This window comes from Meriones unguiculatus, chromosome 6 (assembly GCF_030254825.1).
Source record: "Meriones unguiculatus strain TT.TT164.6M chromosome 6, Bangor_MerUng_6.1, whole genome shotgun sequence".
Lineage (NCBI taxonomy): Eukaryota > Metazoa > Chordata > Mammalia > Rodentia > Muridae > Meriones > Meriones unguiculatus.
In genome coordinates, this window is record NC_083354.1 from 43410372 (window position 1) to 43427867 (window position 17496).

At 40.7% G+C, this 17496-nt stretch overlaps 2 protein-coding genes across 9 annotated transcripts in view; both read left to right on the plus strand.

Annotated features, from left to right (window-relative positions):
* Positions 1 to 4579, plus strand: part of Rbm6 (RNA binding motif protein 6) — a 90694-nt gene extending 86115 nt beyond the window's left edge. For all 6 annotated transcript variants that reach the window (XM_021662398.2, XM_021662384.2, XM_060385301.1 and 3 more), the window contains 4 exons: positions 407 to 481; positions 1716 to 1813; positions 3316 to 3445; positions 4336 to 4579. In XM_021662398.2, the coding sequence (XP_021518073.1) occupies positions 407 to 481; positions 1716 to 1813; positions 3316 to 3445; positions 4336 to 4461 (429 nt within the window). In that variant the 3' untranslated portion in view covers positions 4462 to 4579. The remainder of the gene's footprint in view (positions 1 to 406; positions 482 to 1715; positions 1814 to 3315; positions 3446 to 4335) is intronic.
* Positions 4580 to 8417: 3838 nt separating this feature from the next.
* The window catches only part of Rbm5 (RNA binding motif protein 5), a 28468-nt gene continuing 19389 nt past the window's right edge, over positions 8418 to 17496 (plus strand). The window contains exons 1-6 of one of the 3 annotated variants that reach the window (XM_021662372.2): positions 8418 to 8535; positions 9820 to 9886; positions 11529 to 11694; positions 13358 to 13513; positions 15189 to 15258; positions 15739 to 15812. In XM_021662372.2, the coding sequence (XP_021518047.1) occupies positions 9870 to 9886; positions 11529 to 11694; positions 13358 to 13513; positions 15189 to 15258; positions 15739 to 15812 (483 nt within the window). In that variant the 5' untranslated portion in view covers positions 8418 to 8535; positions 9820 to 9869. The other 2 variants (XM_060385302.1, XM_021662365.2) reach the window with 2 other exon arrangements.

The following is a 17496-nucleotide window of genomic DNA, read 5'->3' on the forward strand; positions in this document are numbered from 1 at the left end:
TAGAATAATAGTTTTCTGGGGACTAGAAAGATGGCTCAGCAGTTAAGAGCACTGACTGCTGTCCTAGAGGTCCTGAGTTCAATTCCCAACAACCACATGATGGCTCATAACCATCCATAATGGGATCTAATGCTCTCTTCTTCAAATCAGGCATACATGCAGACAGAGCACTCATACACAACATATATTAATAAATAAAAATCAAAAGAAAAAGAATATAGTTTCCTTATTGATGAAACTAAGGCAGAACCAGTTAGGGGTTGTCCATTGTAGCATATATTAGTCATTTAAGAGAGTCAGTCAAAAGAAAAGAGTTACGGTCCTAAAGCACCTTTTGGGAAAGGCCTAGAAGCATTTCTAGGACTGTTTTATTGTTATTTTCATAAATTTTTTTTTCTTTCCTCAGCAAAACCTGGAAATTCACCGGAAGATAAAACAGTCAGAGCAAGAGCTAGCCTATCTAGAGAGGAGAGAACGGGAGGTAAACTTTGTGAAGTAACCCACTTTGCTCCAAGTCTTTTTGCCCTGTAGTATATGCCTTGTATATTGGTTCCTCCTTATAAAGAGACAGAGAAGAAAAGGGGTCCCAAAATATGATATATGGTTGGGAGGGACTATGAAGAGAGGAAGGGGAAACTACAGTTGGGATGTAATATATGAGTGAGTAATTAATTAAAAATAAAAACACAAAAAAAGAAACCACAAGAGGAAATGAAAAAATATGTAATATATACATTTGTCAAAACTCTCATTCTGTATTAAAATTTACATGTTTCATTGTTTATAAATTATACCTTAGTAAATTTTTTTGGATTTTTTTAAAGGTTGTGTTAGGTTCTCCAGGTATGTCAGATAAATAGCACTCTTACTCCCTATTCAGTTTTTAAATCAAGAAAGTGAAGGCTTGTTAGATAAGGCTACTAAAATATCTTTCACTCTTTTAAAGGCTAAGTTGAAGGGAGTAATTTGGGTAAGAGAGCTCACTGCTTCTACAAAGGACCTAAGTTCAGTTTCCAGCACCTATAACTCTAACCTGAGGGGTCTAAACCCTCTGGTCTCCCCAGCACTTACACTCACATACATATGCCCCCCCACATATATACACATGATTAAAAATAAAATTAATTACTGGGGTGACTCATACCTTTAATCTGGGTGGTAGGGAGACAGAGGCAAGTAGATTTCTGTGATGTGAGTTCAAAGCTACCCTGGTCTACATAGAGTTCCAGGCTAGCCAGGACCATAGTGACACCTTGCCTCAATTTTCTCTTTTTTGGTTTTTCGAGAGAGGGTTTTTCTGTGTAGCCCTGGGTGTCCTGGCACTAGCTGTATTGCTCAAGATAGCATGTCCTGAAACTCACTGTGTAGACCAGACTGGCCTCCAACCCACAAAAATCCACCTGCCTCTGTGTCTGCCTCTTCAGAGCTGGGATTAAAATTAAAAAAAAAAAAAAAAAAAAAAAAGATCAAGCTCAGAATGGTGGCCTTTACCTCTAGTTCCAGTGCTTTGAGGCTGGGGAATGAGAAATTCTGTGAGATTAAGGTCAATGGAAGCTACAAGGCAAGACCCTGTCTCAGATGAAACAAAATTATAATAAAGCCCATGCATGGGTAGCATGATCTCAGCTTGTGAACACAGCAAGATCTGGGTAGAACTCCCCCCTCCCAACCCTCTTAGGTAGAAATCTCTGGTCTGCTCTTCTGTTCCCCCACAGGGAAGGTTTAAAGAAAGAGGAAATGATCGAAGAGAAAAACTCCAGTCTTTTGATTCTCCAGAAAGGAAACGGATTAAATACTCCAGGGAAACTGACAGGTATGACAGACATTCTTCATTCAGCCACAACCTGAAGACCTAATAATAAAATTATCTTCTGCAAAAGCTTTGCTATTTTCTTTCTCAGAGAGATGTGAAGTTACCAGAAGTCAGTATTGTCTGAAACTCCAGTAAGGTCCACAATATCTGTTTGATCTCTTGTCTTTTGGTATTTCCAGACAGGGTTTGTCTGTGTAGCCTTGGCTGTCCTGGACTCACTTTGTAGACCAGGCTGGCCTGGAACTCAAAGTGATCCGCCTGCCTCTGTCTCCCAAGTGCTGGTATTAAAGGTATGCGCCACCACACCTAGCTATTGAAGATATTTAAAACAGATTTTTAAGCATTTGTGTTAAGAGAAAGAGAGGTGTCCAAATAAAAGAAATCCCAATGGCTGTAGGAATCTCTATAAGGGAATCACTGTTTCTCCTCTTCTTCAATCCATTTTCAGTAACCAGAGATGTCTTCTGTACAGAAACTTGACCTTTTTTGTCTTGGGGCTAGAGCAATAACAGAATATTTGCCTGACATGCCTGAGTCCCTACATTTAATCTCTAACACCACAAAAAGCAAGCAAACAAGTTTTTATTATTTTATGCATGTGGGTGTTTTACCTGTATGTCTGTCTGTGTGCAACATCCACATGCCTATGGAGGCCAGAAGAAGATAACAGATCACTTCAAACTGGAGTGCAGATGGTTGGAAATCATTGTGGGAGTTCTGGGAATCAAATCCAGGTCTTCCCAAATAGTGTACTTAACCACTGAGACAACCTCCTACCCCTCATAAATAAACTTAGAGAGAGAGAGAGAGAGAGAGAGAGAGAGAGAGAGAGAGATCTGTCCTTCTTGTGAGCTGAGAATATAGAGGGCTTGCCTAGCATACCTGAGACCCTTGGTTTAAATCCTAGGAAAGCAAAGAAACAAAACAACAAAACATTACTACTTTTTTTTTTAATATAAATGTTGCCTAATGAGCAGCTAGACATGCAAGATACCTTTTCCTAAGTTATCAAGTGTGCTGTAATGTTCAAGGCAGTTTTGTTTGTTTGCTTTTTTTACAACCTGACCTCAAACCTTATCTTTATCAATTCCTACTATTCCTCTACCAGACAAATCTTGCCTGCTACACGTTTTCTAGCTCATAAGCCCCTCATTTGTCCAGATCCAGTTCAGATGTTTCTTCTTGCTTAAAATTCCTTCACTTGTGATGATGACTGTTCAGATTTATGTTCCCTCCATTTTGTTTCCGTGTACATATCCACTATTGCCACATCCATGATTGATCTCTTCAGTATCCTATAAGCATCTATTGACAAAGTCTTCATGTTATTTTCCATGATCAGAGCCCAGTTGTACTCCCATCTGCATACCCCAAGGACAAGCCTAGTTACATAGATATCAAGTTTTGCTTAATAAATATACTTATTAGGAAGCAGATCTCAACCAAGAGATCAGCGGGTCACCTTGAATATGAAGGTAAAAATGTATTTGTTTCTCTTACAGTGATCGTAACCCTGTTGATAAAGAAGATACTGACACTAGTAGCAAAGGGGGCTGTGCCCAGCCGGCCACTGGCTGGAGGAAAGGAGCAGGCCTGGGATATAGCCATCCTGGATTGGGTTCATCAGAGGAGGTGAGATGAATTCTGTCTTCCTGGTAGTTTTATGAACCTAGAATATACTTAACTTTTTTGTCTGGCCTCAGAGCATATACCCTAAATAGAAGTCAGAGGGCAATTTCAAGAAATCAGTTCTCCTTCCACCTTGTAATGATCAAACTCACCTGATTAGGTTTAATGGCAAATACCCTTATCCACTAAGTCAGTTCACCAGCCCTTCCCTCTTGATCCTGTGTTATAACTTGTGCTGGGCCCTTGGTGATTTTCCTGACAGTAAGAAGAAAGCAGAAAGTTGAATAGAACATCATTGTTTTTTTTATTAAGAAAGAAAAATGATGGCAATATGGGAGCCGGGTGGGTTAAGATGAAAGGATCATTTGATTAAAAAAAAGAGAACCAGGAGGGCTGGGGCTGTGACTCTGTAACTCAGAGGTAGAACACTAACTTCTCAAGCCTGAGGCCCTATGCTCAATCCCCAGTACCAATACAGAGGGAGAGGGGGGATGAGGAAGGGAAGGAAAAGGAGAGAGAGAGAGAAAGGCTTGGGGCTTTAGGGGAACATAGGGAAATAAAAAGAGCCAGTAACCAAAGATTAGAGGCCCCTGTCTGTGAGAAGGATTTCAGCACACATCTTTGATAGCTAAGATATGGTAAGATAGAGGGATCATGAAGTTAGTCTTGGTTTCCTGGAGGGGCATAGCTCCTCTTATGTCAGGGAGAGCCCATGGTAAAGATGGGAAATATTGACCATTTGGGTAGGGTTGGGTCTCTGAAATTGTTGACCTTCAATGACTTATTTATTTCATTCCTGTTAAAACTTAGGTGTCTGATATTGAAGGCTTATTTTGAAATCAGCATTATGGTCCTCTTTATCCAAAGATCTCACTTAAGTCTTTGTTCTGCAGACTGAAGGCCGGATGAGGGGTTCTGGGGGTGGCACCCCAGGAAGAACCAGCAAGAGACAGTCCAATGAGACTTACCGAGATGCTGTTCGAAGAGTTATGTTTGCTAGATATAAAGAACTTGATTAAGAATGGAGACACCCCACAGGACACAACTTCCTTCTTGTTTTGTTTGTCCATCTCTCCTTTTGTTTTGTTACTGTTCTTGCTGCTAGAACTTTTTTAAATAAACTTTTTTTCAATGTGAGTCAATTTTGTTAAAGATTTTTTTCCACAATAGATAGAGAGTAGAGCTTGATGGTTAGAAGTAGAAAATGCCACATTTGTGTTACTGCTGAAATGGCCAACTAGTGCTGCAATGAGCAGGGGAACATGAGTAAAAGAAAGAACATAACTACTGATCCTAATCTAACCAGTGAGAAGAGCCTTTCTCAGCTTGTGAGTTTTGGTAACTGCTAAGCACATTTCCATATGTAGGTTTACTAACTCAAGATTCAGAAGTCCTCTTTTGACCACCTCAAGGCTATAGGGTAAACAAAATCCTATAGTCATCTCACAGCAAAAACTTTTCTCACTTTATTTTCTAGAGTGTTAGTCCCAATACTAGACAAAACAGTTTTATTTCTATTTTTGCCAGATAAGAGGAGAGGGTTTTTTGTTTTTATTTTTTAACAGACTCATGAAAATTATTCCATTTTTTATGGGCTAAGAGGTCTTTTCAAAGAGTTTCACTCTGTAACTAAGGCTGGCCTCAAACTCCTCATAGTCATTCTATCTCCATCTCCCTGGGAGCTAAGATTACAGGTATTTGCCAAGATCCCTTGCTACTTTTTTAAACATTCATCTTGTATTTGGAGGTTGGGGGAGCTATACTCAAACCGGTGTATATGTATGTAGAGGTCAGAGAACAACTTGTATAGTCAAATCTCTTTCTGAGACCATGTACATCCTCCAGTTAAAAGCAAGCCAGGTGGTGGCACATACCTTTAATCCCAGCACTCAGGAAGCAGAGGCAGCCTGATCTACAAAATGAGTTCAAGGACAGCCAGGGCTATACAGAGAAACCCAGTTTTGTTTTGTTTTGTTTGGGGGGGGGGTCACTGGAGGGAGAGATTTCAGAATATCAAGCATGGTGACAAGTGATTAGCAAACCATCTCACTGGTCCAAGTTTTTGTTTTTGTTTCTATTAGTAAGATTGACTATTTTATTTGTCTCTGTATGTGGGTGGTACCAGAAGAGAGTGTGCTGGTGTTACAGGCTTGTAATCTGCCTAATACATGTGGATCCCCTGATAAAACAGCAAGCTCTTAATTGCTAAGCCATCTCCAGTTCCCTGGCCTAACTTTTAAAAGTTTTTAAATGAAGGACAAGGGACTATTAAAATTTTGTTTATACAAAACATTCGCTTATTTTATTTGTGTTGCTTAACTTTGAACAGTTTCCATTGTCTTTGGTACATCAGCTACCAGATAGCTTGGGGAATACAGTTCTTCAACTCAACAATGAGTCTCAACAGAGATAACTAGGAGGGTGGCATTTATTTCTGGATGGAATCTATGTGAGGGTAGGGGAGCTTTATGTTTAAAAATGAATTGGCAGGCAAGTATGACTCTCCTTTAATCCCAGCAAACACTGGAGAAGCAAAGGCCAGAGGATCTTAGTGAGTTCAAGGCCAACCTGGTCTACATAGTGAGTTCCAGGACAGCAAGAGCAACAAAGTAAGACCCTGTCTAAAACAACAAAAAGGTAACCATTTAACTCTCATGACTCCAGCACATTTTGGGCATGCTCAAAAGAATTTACTAAGGGATGGAGAGGTAGCTCAGTGGTTAAAAGCACTTGCTGTTCTAGAGGACCCAGGTCAGGTTCCCAGCATCTACTTCAGGTAGCTCACAACTGGTCCAGTAGATCCCATGTGTTTTTTAATCTTTTAAAAAAGATGTTATTTATGTGTTTGGGTGGGTATGTTGACATATATGAGTGTAGGTGCTCCTGGAGACCAAAACTGAACCTCAGTCCTTTAGAAGACCATCAGTGCTCTCAACCAGTGTGCCATCTTACCAGTCCTCTCTTCCCTAAAATTTCTTAAAAACAAAACTTGATTAGACCAGGCAAAGTGGTGCAAGTATAGAATCCCAGCACTTTAAAGGTAGAGTCAGAAAGATAGAAAGCTCAAGGTCATCCTTGGTTCCATAGAGAGTACAAGACTGGGAAACATGAGAACCTATCTCTAAGTAAACAAAGTAGCTTTAGGCACAAGGCAGGTTACTGGTAGTAGCCTGTAAGTCCAGTGAGTTCTGGATTCTTGGCAGTTTGCGTCATTTGTAGAAATTGCAATGGACTAGCTTTGTAGTCCAGGCTGGCTTTAAACTCCCAGAGATCCACCTGCCTCTGCTACTGGAGTGCTGCTGGGATTAAAGGCATGGACCAACAAGTCCAGCCCTTGGAGTTTTGTTTTGTTGTTGTATTTGAGGCAGAGTTTCTCCTTGTGGCCCTGACTTTCCTGGAACTCTCTTTGTAGACTCGGTTAGCCTCAAACTGAGAGATTCACCTGCCTTTGGGATTAAAGAAATGGGTCACTACACCCAGCTGCAAGTGCTTTCTATGATCAGCAGATAAATGTTTTACATATATGTTCAACCATAAGTGGGCAAACATATTAAGAGATATGTATATGATAAATAAAGTGAAAATAGATATAAAAGAAACACATTGGGTATGTGTTTCTAGAAAGGAACAGCCATGTTTTGAGACATTTCCAGCCAGTCACCTTAATGCCAGGAAGCCTTTAATCCCCAGCACAGGCTCCTAACCCCATTGGGAAGTGAAGGCGGGAGGATAATAAACAGTCCCAGCACTCAGGTCTCGAGTTGAGGTCAGCCTGGTACATTGTGAGTTCAAGTATAGCCAGAACTATAGAGACCCTGTCGAAAGAAGGGAAAAAAAGGGGGGTGGGTTTAAAACAGCTCCCTAAACTATAACTACATATGACAGATCGCAAGTCATATATGAAATGCCAGTTATGGGTGATAAAACTATCTCCACATACAGAATAGAGAGAAAAAAAAATAAAACCCCTAGGGTTTTGTCTGTTTTGTTGTTGTTTTAAATTAGTGATGCGGTGGTGATTTGGTTTGATTACAGTTTTTTTTTTACATTAATTTATTTTTGGGTGTGTGTGAAAACACATGAGTGCATTTATGCATGCCACATCGAAATGAGGTCAGAGGACAACTTTCATTAGTGGTTCTCTGTTATTTAAATGAAGGAAAATCCCAACTGTTCTAATTTACCAATAAAGACTCAGGAGCCAGGTGCTGGAGTGAAAACCTGCTAGCTCAGAGAGGCACAGAAAGTAACCAGCTAACCTTCCTTTTCAGCTCAGGTCTGGATGGAAAAAAACCCAAAGGCTCGCTAGCTCAGCTGACAGCCTAGGAGCAAAAGGTAATAAAAAACCCAAAGGTGGAAGGCTTACTAGTTCAAAGCCCGAAAAGCCAGGGAGCTGAGGAGCTGAAGCCTAAACTAAAGCTTGAGCTAATTCCAACAAGAGAGGGAGAGAGAAGAATAAAGTTGTCCAAAATGGCTTCAAACTCACGTTATCTGGAGTGAAATTATGACGTGCACTCCAACTTGAGACTCTGTTTGAGACAATGGAATGATACTATCAAGACTGCTTACAAGAATTTTCCCAGTTTTCGTAAAACTCAAGCGCATCGTGTGAGAAACCAGTTTAATACCATCTCACAGGTTTTACTAAGTTAAAAAAGATATTTGTGAAGACCCTTGCACAAGATCTTACCTAGCCTCTAGAGAAGTAATCAGTAGCATTCCTTCTCTAGAAGCTGGATTATACAGTTTTACAGTGTGTCGGGCGCTTGTAGCGTTCACATCCGGGTTCTCAGAGGCTGAATGGCAGCTTTGTCATGGAGCGGATGAAATACGCAAAAAAATTAACACAGGGTCTTAGTGACAGGCTGCCTGGGCGACCACAATTCCCGGCATCCCTCGCGCAGGCAGGTGCCTTCGCTGATTGGATGCCTCTGCAGGGGCGGGTGGGGTGGGGTTGGGGAGGGTCGAGGCGCGAGGTACTGTGGGTAGGAGAAGACGGTCGGTGGAGACGCCATTTTGTGGAGCGGCCGAACCCTGTAGAAGGTTCTGGGACGCAGAGCCGCTACTGCTTCCTCTTCGTTCCCTCTCTGGGGGTGAGTGCGGCGGCCGTCCATTACGCCCCAGTGATTCTTGCCGTTGGTGTTGTCCCCTGAGTCTGCCTGTCAGCCGCCAGAGGTGACCGCTCAGCCGCGTCTTTGAAGGGACTAAGCAAGCGTTTGAGGGCCGCGCCCCTCCTTGCCTCTGCCTCTGCCAGCTTTCATAGGTCTCCCCCTAGCCCAGCCCTCGACCTGCCTCTTCCGAGTTGCCTGTCTCTGGCTGGGACGCTGTCCCGAATCCCCTCTCCAGCGGAGTGGTGGAGCGCCTATCCCTCGGACACCCCTCGGGAGCGCCTGGCAATCTCTTAAGCCATCATCGCCCTGCGCCTGCAACTGAATCTCACTCTGGGAAAGGTGGTTTAAAGATGGTTATCTGAGGACTGGGAGCCTCCATAGAGATGGGGAGGGATGTATGTAAAGTGGGAAAGACAGGTTGAACGCCGAATTCAGTCGCACAGGCCTTAGCGCCGCCATCTCGGCTGCGACACCCCGCGGAGGTGGGACCGGGCATCTCCCGGGAAACAAGGGACAGCCGTAGCCATTCGACCCCGGAACTTGAAGCCCTAGAGGTCTCTTTGATTTATTAAGTCAACGAATGTTCGTTTAGTGCCTGCTAGACATAGTTGTAACTAACTAGTCTCTGGGACATCACAGGTTTCTAAGAGTACAGCTGGGTGATGTTTTATTATTGCCCATGGGCAGGGGGCAGGCTGTTGGCCACTCAGTGGCCTGTGTCTATCAGGGCTGGTCCAAGACATAGGTGTTATTGACACACAGCTATTAATCCGAGTCAAGGTTTGGTCTTGTCTTAATGAAACAGATTGAGATTAGGCGTTGCGTTATACATGTAATTTTTAGTCAGATCAGCATCCCAGCTTCTGAGGCTTTAAAGTTCTTGTCAGGAAATTTTGAGTCGTGTTTCACTATTTTCGTGTTGGGTTTTATATAAATGAAGACACTTGGATGACTGTTTAGCCACCAGCCATCTGAATGGAGTTGCTTTATGAAAATAGGGAGCTTTTTGCTTTGTAAGCATCGTAGGAGAATCCACGGTGCCTAAGTCTTCTTACTGAATATATAGTCTTAATTATGTTAAAGTGTTCTTTCTCTTCCTGTTTCTTAAGAAAATGGTAGGATTTAGTGTTGGCAGTTCTCTTTCTCTCCCATCTTAGTCACTCTTAAAGATTAGTGGACCCCTAGCCACAATTGCAAACCAGTTTGTAGGTCACTTTGAGTTAGGTGGTCTCTGAAATTTTCAACAATCTTTTTTTCCCCCACCAGGGAAAAAAATTAAACCTTTCGAAGCAGTGTGCTAGATCTTCAGTGAGACAATGGGTTCAGACAAAAGGTGAGTTTTAATACATACATTTGCCTTTGATTTTAGCATTTTAGTAGGGACTGAGCTGTTTGTTTAAAATTGTTGATTTAGCCCTGTGTGGTGGTGGCTCACACTTTTAATCCTAGCAGAGGCAGGCAAATCTCTGAGTTCAAGGCCTGCCAGGGCTACATAGAGAAAGCCTGTCTCAAAACAAAAACAACCAGGCGATGTGCCACACAACTGTAATCCCAGCACTCTGGGAGACAGAAGCAGATGGAGCTCTGAATTTGAGGGCAGCATCATCTATAAGTGAGTCCAGGGCAGCCAAGGCTACACAGCGAGACCCTGTCTCAAACAAAAACAATAAGAATACAAAATTGTTTATTTACCAAATGTTTGTTCATGTATTTTGTTTCAAGTGTTTAAATGATCACTTCGGGATTCTGTTCTCACAAACTTCAGTCTAGTGAGAGTTAAGTGTTATGACAAAAGATATTTAAAGCTGTCTGGACACATAAGCATAGAAAAGCTTCTTGGAGAAAGTAGTCTCTGAGGTGAAATCTGAAGGCTGAGAATTAGGTTAAGGGGAGCGGTATGGAGTAGGTCATGGAAAGTTCTAGCTGTGGGTAGTAGCTATTCAAAGCCTGCTTGACAAGCAGTATGTGAATGCCAGTCCTTGTTATTCCCTAATGATACAATGGCAGACTTAGAGAGCTGAGTGACCTAGGATCATGTGTTGCATCAAGAAAGGAAAGGAAAAAGCTAGAGAATTAAGAACATTTTAGGTCTGGGGATATAGCTCAGTGGCTTATAAGGTAATCATGTGACAGCCATCTATTGTTCCAAATAACACATATAATTAAAATGTATGCTTTTGCTGCCAGTAGTTAAAAAAAAGTTATATGAAAATAAATGTTTTCAGAGACTGTTAATTTGGGGTAACCATCCACTTACATGTACAGATGATTTATTTGTTAAAAGCTTGATTGGTGGGGGTTGGAAGGAAGACTTAGGTCAACTAGGGTGTTGGTCCATTCCTGTTATGTATGGTTCCCTTGTACTCTAGAATCAGTTCCAAGACAGCCAGGGCTACGTGGAAAAACCCTGTCTCAACCCCCCCCCCCCAAAAAAAAAAAGGTGGGGGATTTATTCTTTGAAATTGGATGAAAGTTGGGTAATTTATTGCTGTCTTTGGTCAGTATGATCTGAAGTGAAATTGAGAAGGATAATGTGCTTAAGAAGGCTGGAGAGATGGCTCAGAGGTTAAGAGCACTGGCTGCTCTTCCAGAGGTCCTGAGTTCAATTCCCAGCAACCACATTGTGGCTCATAACTATCAATAATGAGAGCTGGTGCCCTCTTCTGGCATGCAGGCATATATGATGCAGGCAGAACAATTTAATCTTTTAAGAAAGCACAAGAAGGGCTGGGTGTGACGGCACATACCTTTAATGGCTGCACTCAGGAGGCAGAGGCAGGTAGTCTAGAACTCAAGAGGGCCTCAGGCCTCTCTTGTGATTAAAGGCATGCACCACCACAACTTGCCTACGTTATCCTTGTAAACTGGGGATTCTCGGCATGTTGTAAGGGATACATTAAACTATTTGAGTGTACCTTAAAACTGATAATGTGGAACAATTCTTTTTCTAATGATGTACTTCTTTTTCCTTGCAGAGTTAGTAGAACAGAACGTAGCGGAAGATATGGCTCCATCATAGACAGGGATGACCGTGATGAGCGGGAATCTAGAAGCAGGCGGAGGGATTCAGATTACAAAAGATCGAGTGATGATCGGAGAGGTGATAGATATGATGACTATCGAGACTATGATAGTCCAGAGGTAAGTAATAGCAGTTGTTGATTAAACTTAGAATTAAAATTGTATAGCTCTTCTTGTAAAAGTATAGGAAATGTGGCACTTGAACATTACACCTATTACTCTGTAACATATTCAGGTTGAATGTAAATTCCAAAGACAAATAGGGCCTTACTTTACCCTATTAAGTAAGGCTATTAAGTATTAATAGCCGAAGTTTGTGTTTACCCTGGACCCCTTTGAGTACTTGAACTTGATGAATTTCTTTGCATCCCAATACAACTTAACAGATAGGTGTTCTTGCTCCTCCCCACCCACAAACCCCTAGACAGTGTCTCACTATGTAACTGCTGCCCTGGAATTTACTTTGGAGACCTGGCTGGCTTTGGACTCTGAAAGATCCTCCTCTGCCTCCTAAGTGCCGGGATTAAAGGCGAGAGGTGCTCTGCCCTGTGATGTGTTGTTCACATTTTAAAGATGAGGCAGTGGAGGGCAGGATGTAGCTCAGGAATAAAACGTTTGCTTAGTATCTGCAAGGTCAGGGTTTTGGTCCCCAGTATGGATTTTATGAGGTTTTTGTTGTTTGTTTTTGTTTTTTCGAGACCCTGGATGTCCTGAAACTACTCTGTAGACCAGATTGGCCTCAAACTCAGGGATCTGCCTGCCTCTGTCTCCCAAGCTCTATGATTAAAGTCACTTACCACCACCCCAGCATTTTTTTAAGATAAAAAGTTTTAACAATACACTATCCTTATGCCTCAGAGTGTTGTAAGTTGTGAGTAATTTGGGTCACTTTAGTATCTTTCTTTTATATTACATATCTGTTTTCGCAAATAATTATATAGTATATATATGTGTGTGTTTATACCTTTCCCACTTTTTCTTCATATATAATCTTTTTTATATGCATTGATGTTTTGCCTGCATGTGAGAGTGACAGATTCTCTGGAACTGGAGTTACAGGCAGTTGTGAGTTGCCATGTTGGTGCTGGGAATTGAACCTGGGGCCTCTGGAAGAGCACTTAACTGTTGAGCCATCTCTCCAGCCCTATAATAATCTTTATAATATAACAAGGTATTGTGTTATGTATTACTATATTTTATATTGAATTATTAAACCATTCTTCTCAACTAAGAATGTCATTTTAAGAAATATTGAGGGGCTGAAGAGATTGCTCAGTGGTTAAGACCATTGTCTGCTCTTCAAAAACACCTGGGTTCAATTCCAGCACCCACATGGCAGCTCACAACTGTCTGTAATGCCAATTCCAAGGGATCTGACACCTTCACACTTGTGCACATAAAATAAAAGAAAATAAATTATTTTTAAAATATTGTACTGGAAGCTAGAGAGGTGGCTCAAAAGTTAAAAACATTTGCTGTGGCTGGTCATGGTGGCGCACACCTTTAATCCTGCACTCAGCGAGATAGAGGCAGGCAGATCTCTGTGAGTCTAGAACAGCCAGGGCTCTGTTACACACAGAAACCCTGTCTCAAACAGACATTTGCTATTCTTGCAGAGGCCCCAGGTTTGGTTTTATCATCCACATGGTGTCTCACAACTGTACTTAGCTCCATTTCCCAGCTATCTGGACTCTGTGGGTACCAGGAATGCACATGTACACACAGGGTCTCAATCAAAGAGTACAGGGTGATTTTAATTATAATTTTGTTTTCTTTGGACTAGAGAGAACGTGAAAGAAGGAACAGTGACCGGTCTGAAGATGGCTACCATTCAGATGGTGACTATGGAGAGCATGACTATAGACATGACATCAGTGATGAAAGAGAGAGCAAGACCATCATGCTACGTGGCCTTCCTATCACCATCACAGAGAGCGATGTAAGAGAAACAGGTCTAACATTCTAAACCGCACTCTCATGGTGCTATCCTAGGCTGTTATGTCAGTTAGTGAAATACATTTCTCTCTTTTGTGGAGGTATCATTTATATCTATATTGAAGATCAATGTAGATGTTTCTGAATATAATAAACCTTTTTAGTCATTAGTTCTTAGAAGGTAAAGCTAATTCATATTTTAAAAGTTTCAGAGTTGGAGTTCCAGGACAGGCAGAGCTGCACAGAGAAACCTCGTCTCCAACGCCCCCCCAGCCTTCCCCAAAAAACAACAAAAAAAACATGTTTTAAATCCTTACATTGTTTTCAGCATAGTGCCTGGAGGATTGGGAACAATGGACAATTGCTTTAGACCAACACTTGTTTTTAGAAATCTAGTCTTGTGTAAAGAAATGCACACTGATAACTGGTACAGGTGCTACATTTTAAAAATGTCTTGGGAAAAGAAAGAGAGAGAATTCTATTGTATCTGTTAGATAAGGAATGCAACATGTAAAGGAACTCTAAGGAATTAAAAGCACATGGATGGAAAAAGTGGAAATGTCCAAAGAAGAAATAAGCATAAGAAAAAAGCAAATAGTAGATATAGCTAGAAAAAATACTATTAGAAATGAAGAAATGTCAGACTGAAGTGAATAATCCCAACAGTCTCATATGGTTCAGTCGGTTTGATTTACTGTTAATGCATTTATTGTTTTGGGGAGCACACATATATGAAGGAATCAGTCTTCCAGCTTCACCATGGGAGTATTGGGGATCAACCATTGCCCACTGAACCATCTTGATTCATCATTTCTTTCTTTCTTTTTTTTTTTTTTTAAATAAATGATAGAGAAAACCTCAGTTGCCTTTGTTTATTAACAAGCTAATATCAACCATTCCAATCTTACAACCAAGTCTGGGTTAAAAAGTGAATCTGTATGATCCTTTATTGGCCAACTCAACAGCTGGGGAAAATGATTAAATTAAAAGCATTAGGGGTGTGAGAATAGACTTGGAACACAGGAATTTACAGTGCTTGTCTTGTCTATCTGTCTGATCTCTAGCCCTACATCCGCCCCACCCCTACTCCTTTTTTTTTTTCCCTCAATGTCTTTATATGTAGCTTATGCTTGCTCTATTTATTTATATGTTCAGTTATATTTATTGAGGCAAGGTCTCTCATGTAGCTCTGGGTGTCCTCGAACTCCCTGTGTTCAGGCTGATCTCAAACTTGTTTCCACCTATCTCTGCCTCCCAAGTGTGCCTCCTGCTTTTGATCTTCTGTTTCAATCTCCCAATTGGGATTTCAGACCTGAACTTAGCTTGACTCTTTTTATTCTTGGTTAGGTGTGTTTCTGAGGACAGTGACATAGCCTATGTCTCTTTGAAACCTTATTTTCTGTGTTCCTCAGAAAACAAGGCCATGAGATTAAAGGACAGGCTTGAGGGATGTCAGATCATGATCAGTACTGTCAAATGACAGTTTCTTTGGAGGGATGTATCTAGGCAGCATATAGCAAGGTTGTTATATTTTCATGAAAAATAGTCTGTGTGTCCTTTAAGATAAATGTAAATGATTATATAAGTGAAAAAAACATGATTAAACAGCTGATATAATCCCAGTCCTTGAACTTTTTTTGTATGGCTGTAACTTAAACTGACTGTAAAACCCTGTACAGATTCGAGAAATGATGGAGTCCTTTGAAGGCCCTCAGCCTGCAGATGTGAGGCTGATGAAGAGGAAGACAGGTGAGAGCTTGCTTGGTTCCTGCCTGTTGTAGTTCTCTTCCCCATTCCCATCTCAGTCCCTAAAGACCATCCTGATAAACCCCAGTCTTCAAACACATGAATTCAGAATGAAAGGTTTGCCATGGCTAAGGAATATGACTTTGAAAACAATGCTAGCATCTGAGGAACTTTTTAAAAACTTTGCTTTTAGGGATTTTCTTTTCCTTCGGTAAGTAGTGATTTATAAACTCCTTGTTTGACTGTTCATAGTCGGTTGCATGGTTACTTTAAGTGTGGAATCAAATCAAGTGGCATTTAATTCAGGCGGCTGTTCCTTGCCATGGCAAAGTATCAAGAAGATCCCCAAGTCAAGTCACATTTGTAAAGCTGCTTCCCAATTGGCTTTGTCACGCAGTGTTGAAGCAGTGGGAGAGAGATTCACCTGTTATAAAGGAACTGACTAACACGAGTATCCCGTCTATATCTGAATGCTGTCTCTAGGTGTAAGCCGTGGTTTCGCCTTCGTGGAGTTTTATCACTTGCAAGATGCTACCAGCTGGATGGAAGCCAATCAGGTTGCTTCACTCACCAAGTCTAGATATTCATGAAAATGGAACAAGTCTGTACAATTTAAAAAAAAAAAAGGTTGAAGGAGTGGTTTGTTCCAAAGGAGTGACTTGACTTTAATATTTTTTAATGACAAAAAAAAAAAAAGCTTTGTGTATATTAAAATTGACTTTACTAGAGTAAATACAGTACCAAGAACAGTGTTGCAGAATTTGTTCTTTAAACATGGCTGCCTAACAGAACTTTACCTTCTGGAAATCTGTCTGGTAGTCAACAAAATATGCTGATGTTGCCCTTTTCTTGCCTGATTATATTCCTGTTCATTGTATCCATCCAGAGAGCTTAAACTATCAAACTGTCCATTTGACAGTGAAGGGAACGTAATGGAAGTCTGTAGCAGGCATTTTACAAGCGATTCCGTATTTTTGCCTGGAGACAATATGTTAACTAGAGGCATAACTTCTCAGTGGATCTTAAGGACCAAGACTGTTAAGGACCAATAGAGTTTTTCTAATAATAAGGTCTGATAAGATTGATATGGAATCAGTGTCCTGTTGCTGTCTAATCTAGGCATAGTGGCAATAAGATTCTAATCTCCCTGAGAGTGCCTCTTACAATCTGCTTGAAATAAATAATTTATTGTAGCCCTAACTAAATATTTTATTCTATGTCACGATAATGTTCAATGTTTATCACTTTAAAAAAAATTTTGCAAGAACACCGAAGGACAGTATGTTGACTTAAGCAAGCACATACTAGGAAGTTGCTTGAGTTGTCTTTTTCTACAACATTTTATGATTTGAGTCACCAAAAGTAGGAGTTATGTTATATGTTGGCTGATATGAACCATTTATAGCAAGACCTACTTTAAGAAAAGGGTCTTGCTTTGACTAATTTGTTTTAAAAAGACTCAGTTTCTTGTCAGAACTAGTACCAAGACTATAATCTTAATGTACTGTCTCAAAAAAAAAATTATTCTTAGTTTCTTAATCTTCAAAATACAACCTGTTAAGTATGGTGACTCACTCTTGTAATCTCAGACTCGAGAGTGAAACAGGAAGATAGTCATGAATTCAGAGCCAGCCTGGGCTATAGAGTGAGACTATCTTTAAAATAAAAATAAAAAAGAAAGTCAGGCAGTGGTACTGCATGCCTCTAATTCCAGCACTGAGAGGCAGACAGATCTCTGAGTTTGAGGCCAGCCTGGTCTATAGCACAAGTTCTATGACAAGTGCTACCTAGTGAGACTGTCTCAAAAAAGTGAAATAACATCACAATTCTGTCTTTCAAAGTAGAACTTCATATGTTTCTTATCATAGATACCATTCTAGTAAATCTAGAATGTGTACAATAAAGCTTCCTGGTTAAGTCCACTTTCTTTGACAGCCTTTTTTGATGTAGTTGATGTGTCAGAATGAATAACCTAAGAAATAAAATATATGAGACATTTGAAAGTTTCTACAATTTTAATGTATACAAAGCTTTGTTAATATGTAATATTTTCTTACAATTCAAAATCACTCCAGAAATAAAAGGCCAGTAGGATTAGGGACCCAGTGGTAGATTGGAGTCTCCGACACACATCCCTCCCAGTGGATATGTTGATATTTTATATTTACTTCTGTACATCATAGTGCATAGATGGCCTTTCAACTCTTTCTATCTTGGCCAGACATGCAGTTTTGCCTTTAG